General features: G+C 42.3%; 1 protein-coding gene across 2 annotated transcripts in view; it reads right to left on the minus strand.

Moving 5' to 3' along the window:
* Positions 1-4,301, minus strand: part of arhgef39 (Rho guanine nucleotide exchange factor (GEF) 39) — a 28,785-nt gene extending 24,484 nt beyond the window's left edge. The window contains exons 1-2 of one of the 2 annotated variants that reach the window (XM_062518042.1): positions 4,171-4,301; positions 336-503 (exon numbers count right to left, since the gene is read on the minus strand). In XM_062518042.1, the coding sequence (XP_062374026.1) occupies positions 336-491 (156 nt within the window). In that variant the 5' untranslated portion in view covers positions 492-503; positions 4,171-4,301. The remainder of the gene's footprint in view (positions 1-335; positions 504-4,170) is intronic. The other variant, XM_062518043.1, reaches the window with a different exon arrangement.
* Positions 4,302-7,881: the final 3,580 nt, after the last annotated feature.

Below are 7,881 nucleotides of genomic sequence, written 5' to 3' on the forward strand. Positions count from 1 at the left end.
GGTGGTGGTGGTGGTGGTTGTCATGCAGTGCATCACAAGGTAATTAAAGAATGGATACACAACATCGATCTGAATAATTTACATTATTCTGAAGTTGTTTGAAATTATAATTATATATATATATATAACAATACATTGCATAACTTCAGGGCACAGAGGACAGCACAAATAGCTGTGCAGGGTGTGAGTCAGTTGGAAGATGAACACAATCATATAGAAAAACACTGACGGCTAATATGCATGAGGGTGTTGGTCGTGTCCAAATCCAAATGAAGTGACCATTGGCTACTGTGCTGACTGTGGGAGTCCAAATATCTCTGGAGACATCCACTGACCGTAGTGACCAGCTCCAGCTGTTCGCAGTAGCGCTGCTCGGTCTGGACCAGCTCCCGGCCGGCACAGCTCCGCTTCTTCTCCCAGCGCTCCCTCTGCTCCTGGACGCTGCGTGCACCGGCAGGGCAGGACGGGTGTGGGCTCGGGGCGAAGCTCATGGCTGCTGGACACTGACCACAGAACACAGACACAGGCCATTTAGAAAAAGATCAGAGAGTGTTGAAGAACACACACACACACACACACACACAGGCAGCTCCTATTTTTATTCGTTTTGATAGAAACTCAGCCCATTCTGATGTTTGTCTGTACACCAGTTCTCATTCAATGGCCCAGATCCATTTCTGCATTGCGCTACTGATTGCAACAAATGAAGATGATGCGGTATTAGGTGAACACACTGGCTACTCTTTCTGACAAATATATAAACAACATCTCGACATGGGGTTAAGAAACAGGGCAGGGACAGAACCACACCATGATCTCAAAGGAAATAAACACAGAGAAATCAAAAGCCCATGTGAGCTGGTGGAAAACAATTACACCACACCATGCACTGCAGCCATTCCCACGAGCCACATGCATGATTCACAGAGCAGTGCTCAGTCCGCAGTGCTCTCTGGTTTATCAGCATAAACCCCGGCCCACAGTAGCCCTGCTCACCCCTCCACCCCACCCCACCCCAACGCGCCCTCCTCCTCCTCCACCACCACCACCTCCTCCCCGCCGCTGCCGCAGCCTGTGTTGTATGCGGTCCCTCTACTCAGGGGTGTCCTCCCTGCACTGCCTCATTAGTGTCATCTCTAATGGAGCAGTGGGGCTATGGAGTGGGCTGAGACCACCGCTTTAGCAGCAATTAACCCCTGTCCGGCCCCGCGGGAGCCTTGCGTCAAGCGCCCGCTAACACACTGTAAACAAGCCAGTCTGATCAACGCCAACAAGCGGGGAGGAGGGGGTCAGGAAGAAAGGTCCCTCTCTGCACTGAATGACAAGATGGCCGGCATCAGAAGCCTCTTATTCTTGCTTTTTGTGCCATAGCTAGTGGCTGGCTGCTTAAGACTGAAGCAAAATCACTGGATACTGTGGCTAGGATATTCCCCTCTTGTATAATTGTTACTAAAATGGCTTTGATATTCCTCTCTTGTGTAATTTGCATATTACCTTAAAACAATTAACTGAGCAGGTCTGCTTGACACCATTTAAAGGAGGCAAGAGTAGATTGCATTTTAAATTTTTCATTCTGGTGTGAGAAATGTGCTAATATCCAAACATAATCTAAAAACTTAATGGAAATCATCATGAACACTACACCATCATTCACTGTAATGTTCCCCCAATCTCCAGTTCTACATACTGTAGGCCTACTGCACCTTTAAGTAAGCTACTTTTGCTCTGTAATAAACCAGTGCAAAACACTGTTGATGGTCAACATGACAACATTGACAAAAGAACAACACAAGCATGATCTCATCCTTCAACTCTCATCAGTGCTCTTTTGAGTCTTGAGTGTTGATCTTTCGGTCTTTATTTACTCATCCGGCATCATTATAATAAGGGACTCAATAAATAGCCCCTTTCAGACCGTCGGGCCAAAGCCGAGCTAGCCAGGCCGTGCCAGGGCTAATTGCTTTCACACCTCTTGGCGGGTGCTAACTGCGGGCCAAATCGGGGCTACTAGCCCCTGATTTCTGGCCCAACAAAATCGTTGGGCCAGTCGGGACTACAGTCGGGCCAGAGGCGGCGTCAAGGTGAAGGCGGAGTCAACCCGTTGCTGTGTGTGGAGTCCACAAACATTGCACATGGAATTTAGACATAACTTTACATCCACATAGATATTTGCCTGTCAGTAGGCTAACTCTGTCCAGAGATCACCATGTAGCACAGTAAAAAGTGAACTAATATAACTAACTAACATAGCGTCCCACTAATTTAGGCTATTCCTGCCAGTGTGTTTTCTGCTATTGATAGCCTACGACCAAAGATCCTTAAATAGTAGCCTAGATTAGCCCAGCTTGACGTTACATTATAAACTTTGTTTTTCATGCTAGCGCGAACTTCTCCTTTTAGTACACCAGAAGAATACATAAACGCCTGGACATGGTAGTGATTTTCACCGCTTAAAATTCATTTATTTTCATTTTGAAAGAAACATGGTGAGGCAATAGAAAATGCCATTGCAGGTCGTTTGTTTAGAACAGGAAATCGCGTTGCCGGGACAACCTGACATTTTCACTCACGCACTCCAGCCCCTTTCGTTCGGAAATTCTAAAATAGCTCTGTTTGTTAATGCTTCAAAATAACATTTAATAAATGAACCTTACATTTTCCAGTAGCCATAGTTGTGGATTTTAACAAAGTCCCGTTTGGTTCTTAGGAGCGTCTACTACTGGCTTCAAAATATTTTCTTTAGCCTACTCTGCTTGGTGCTAGGCTGTGAACTCGGCATGGTCGTGAAACTAAAATTCCACTGGAGCTCCATGCGGATTTTACTGTCTATGGATTGTACACACAGCCTTACAAATGTTTACTGCTCTTCGAGTCAGGTAAAATGTCATTTATGTTACATAACTCATTTAGATACACGTCTGTGCCATGCGTTTCTTTAGGAATCCACCGTCTTGGTTTGTATAGAAATGAATATTAGCCTTAAGTGACATACAAACGGACAATAAATAGTGACTGACTTCTATAGCACAGCATAGGAAAGCCTACGCGACTTTCTGCTTATCCTGCTTGAAAAGGTGTGGTAATGGTGACGTTTTCGCAAGCGAGGGCGTGTCGAGGTGTAATGCGGAGAGGCTAATGGCCTGACAGTCTGAACGCAAAGGTGAGGCTTGTGGACCCGGGCTATTAGCACCAGTTTGGCCCGAAGTTAGCCTGGCCCAAGCTGGCCCAAGCTGGCCCGATGGTCTGAAGCCGGCTAATGATGTAGGCTACTGGCTCCTACACACATTTGAAATGTAGGCTAGTGTTAAAATTGCTGGTCTGTCGGCCAAGTCTGTGGGTGTACCTGCCCTATACTATCCTGAATTTGGTGCATATGTGGGTGTACCTACCCTATCCTGCATTTGGTTCATTATTCTGACAATTCAAAAGTCGGACATTTAGAACCCCTGAAAACAGGCTAATCACAGAGTAGATATGCCAGAATGGTTTGTATAATTCATCTTTACATGTATGGGAAATGGAGAAACAATAATGTAGGGCATTCATTTAGCATAAGGAAGAACGCACATAGGCTATACACAGAAGGAAATGTTAGGCTACTCATCATCACACAACATTAGTCGGCAAGTTCCCCCGCACATGCTCGTTCAACCATCAAGTTAGCGCAGTAATGAAACAACACTACAACTACTATGCATGGCAAACAGACTTTGACTGCAAAGAAGTATCATTACTTTAACACTAGGCTACTAACTAAACGGACCCACAGTTAACGTTACAAGTAACAAATCAGAGCGGCAGAATGTAGCTAGTCTCACTAGATATATTGTAACAATATCATCGTGGCGTGTTTTGCTCGTCACATTAAGCTGCATTCAACACTGATACACAAACTACAGTGAAAAGAAATATCGCAAGGCTAGAACTACTGTTGACTGTTTTAGTCGTGATAAATTGCCTCCTTATGACTCTCTCCTTGCTAACGTTGCAGTGCTAACTACCCAACCTTCAGTAGCCTATAACCTAACTTAGCTCTCATAGGCGTTGCAAACTTTTCGTAGGCTAATTGTAGCCAAAAATACTATAGCCTACCCTAAAAAGACACCGCAATCACAGTTTGTCTAATTCGGTATTGCATTTATCATTCTTTATGTTTGCGAACAAACTGACCTGTCTTGCCTTTCAAAATTGAATCCAAGCGGGCTTTTCAGTTTTTCCGGGTTTACGTCAAACACCATTGGCTATTTCTCGAGACCTCGGGGAAGGAAACCAAAGGAACAAAACCGCCCACTAGTGTGACGATGGCGCTCCCTTGGAGGTAGGCTACAGCAGTTCAGTGGCAGTGTTTGCAAGCAATTAATAATAGCTATTGTATATGATAATATATTGTATCCTAAAATAATGTGATAGAAAGTGCAACGGGACATGGATATCGTAGACTGTGTATCTCTATGTATTTCTAATTGTGACAGTCAGCAACATTTTAAACCATGGTGTTGCTTTTCTGTGTCAGTGAAAATCCATGTTGTGTTTTTTTTTTGGAAAAAGTTCAGCCTTGTTTAACTGTTTTGCCTTCAAAGTTATTTACCATCCAGCTAGAAAAGAAAATTCTTATAGTGACTTTTGCTCTGCAGGAGTCTATAAGGGGAATTTATACTCCAGATGATACATCTTAGGAAATGAAGGAAAGAGAAAACATATCTCAGCAAATTTGTGCTAATTATGAAAATGAGTGGGTAAGATGAAAGTGATGCCCCCTGATCAGGCGTGGAACAGTAATAGCCCTAACTCCTCAAAGACAGTCCCTTGCAGATTAACAAATCCGTGTGGACCACGGACCATGCAAGTATAGGTATTAACTTAGTTTTCTTTCATTCCCACCGCCTCACAACCTCTGCAAGTGCTCGAGTGCTCCATGATTGTGCACAGCAGGAACACTGACATCTAGTGTTGCTTGGACTCTGATTTTTTTTTAAATCATGGCTACAGCCTTAAAATCCCTTTAAACATGAGCATGTAAGTTCCCATAAAACTTTAGTCAGCATCTCACATCTCTTTTTCTGCCAAGTGAGTTGTCTGTTGTCAGATGTCTGTATGAAACAAAACATGACATCGCTTTTAATTAATCTCAACACAAGACAATATTCATGAAAATAAACATGATATAAAACAGTACAAAACATACAATGTTAAAACATATTAAGAATATATACGACAATTAAAAAACAGCCAAATCTGGTGCAATTGTACATATACAGTTTGTAATCAGCTTATATTGCATGTGTTAATTATCTGACTTTTGTACTAAACTGTGAAATTATCATGTGGAAAGTATTATATTTTTCTGTGTTGTATCTGCTGTGTTTTTACAGAGGGAACACTAAGGGCAAGCAGTATTGTGGAGTGTGGCATCCTCTCATCTGAATGGGTAAGTGCTGTAGTGTGTTGCGTGCTTGCTTGCAGCTCTGTTTGTGCAACAGTAGTACATGATAGACTGAAAGAAGAGGATGATGCTTTCTGTAAATTCAAGGAATCAGCTCTCAAAACACATGGATGCATTATTTCAGACTAATTAGATCATCACAAATACATGTGATAGCTGGTCACAAGATTATGATAAGCATGTTTGAATAGATGTTGAACTGTCTGTACAATGTACAATAAACAAGCATTCATAACACACACAAACACTGTATCAATAAGATACATAAAAGGACAGAAATGGGCAAGCATACATCACTGGACGCATACAACCAAGAGGGAATGAGTCCATATGAAAAGCTTAAAGAATAAAAATAAATCCATCAGTAACTGAAGAACCTGGCCTTGTGTGATTCCTGGAGGGAGTGATACTAATAGTCCATTATACTGAGTATCCATACTGTCCATGTCAAGTGACATCTTTATCAGATGGCCATTAAGTACTATAAAGTGAACATAGCAAAGGATTTGCAGTACAGTATCACCGGTATCACAGTAGTACCATTCTAAGAAAAAGCATGTTTAATTAGTGTCTCATTAAAATGTATGATCATTTTGGTTGGCCCATTCGTTATTGCTTTTTTATTATTATTTCATGGTGTTTCCAGAGCATTTGGTATTGTAATAATTGGCCCCTAAACAGACCTGTGCAAATTAGGCCCCTTTTTGCCTGTAGGCTATTGAGGCATGAACAGTAAGAGACACCACAGACAAAGGGGCCTTTTTACCTGAGGAAAGGGAAAAAAATGTATGAGTGTCAATAATCTACACAAGTAAAGCAACTCTCCCAAGGTTTTTCAGGCCTGTGGTGCATTATTCATGCTTACCATTGCCAGAGGACTCTTAATTGACCCCTGCTCCTTGCTAAAACTTCATGAGATGAAAGAATGCAATGTTTTGTAATTCAACTTTTGAGTCCATCTCACTCCAATCCAATAGTATTGGATTCCAGGTCATGAATAATTCAAAACATGAGGGGTTACCTTGGCTTGAAGATGTCATGAAGAACTAGCCTAACGTCTAGAACAAGGTGAATCATGTACCCACAGACAGAAAGGAGCATCCTCATGATAAACAGTGTACAGAGTCAGGTGACAGGTGATGATACCTATCCTAATGGAGAAAAACTAATTTCCCACAATTTTATATTTTATGACAGCAATGTTCAGTCACTGCTATGTAATCTAAAACACAGTCACCCATTATTGTATCACATGTAGCCCTAACCATAGGTGCTAAAAGAAAGTGAATATTCTGTTCACATTTCTTTCAGAAAATCATTGTTTCCCTTTAAGAAAGAAGGCACTTGTTGGTTTTAATTAGTGTGAATTATGATATGTTCAGGGTGTTATAGCAGTTGTTTCAGCATTCTCTGGGGTAGCATCTCTAGGCTGAGAGAGGCTAACCCCTTTTAGCCTCTAATTACTGATCCACCTAGAAGCTGTGCTCTCATACCTCCACTGGACTTCTGCGAAAGTACTCACAACTTTCCCAAAGTAAAACCTTTAATTATGTGGCCGTAACAGCAAGTAATAGATTAAGCCATGGGATGGAAATGAAGTTCTGGACAGAGGTGAACAAACAAACAACCCCCAAAGATTATGGCAAACAATACAAATGGAGGGAAGCTCTGCCCAGGATTTTCAAAAGCTATTTGCAGTAATTGCCTGTGGTCTACCTTTGGTGGCCTTGATTAAAGCTCTCAATCAGCCCCCACAACCTGGCACTCCATACTTGTCAGTGTTCTGTATGTTTGAAAATGGTGAGCTCATTAAAGTGAAATGACTGTTTGGCCCTGGGAAAAATAATCACACAGAAACAAATAGACACACGCACAAAAATTGAATGACACTCCAGTGGTAGAGGACCATTGAAAAAGCGTTGTGTTGGCAAAACCCAGTGGTTTTCATGGATAATGATAAACTGTCATGGCTGCAATTACGGCAAGCAGCGGATGGCAGGGTTTTATGCGTGTCAATGAGGTTTGTTCCTAATTGACGATGGGGGACAGTAGCTCACTCGAAAGCTGTCACTCAAACATCAAGCGTCAGATAGAGCTGCTATTGCTATTTGTGTGCGTGAGGTAACATTGGGGAATTGTGGAGAGGTGTCCATGCAGTACATGGAGGTCCACTGCTCTCCCTTTAAGTACTGTTCCTCCCAGTTATATATGCAAACAAGAGGAGATGATATAATGATCTCCTTGCACTGTGCAATGGCTGTCACAGTCTCTCAATGGAGAAACGTTTGAGACCAGTGCTGAGGGAACACCATTGTGCAGTCTACTGCCAGGAAGTGTTAAAGCTCATGGACTGAGTGGGACTTTACATTTAACTATTGGCCCTACCTTTTAGAGGAGTAGTGTGTTAAAGAACGCAGTGCAGATCAGAATTCTCACTA

The sequence above is a fragment of the Sardina pilchardus genome, chromosome 17, assembly GCF_963854185.1.
Source record: "Sardina pilchardus chromosome 17, fSarPil1.1, whole genome shotgun sequence".
NCBI classification, from domain to species: Eukaryota; Metazoa; Chordata; class Actinopteri; order Clupeiformes; family Clupeidae; genus Sardina; species Sardina pilchardus.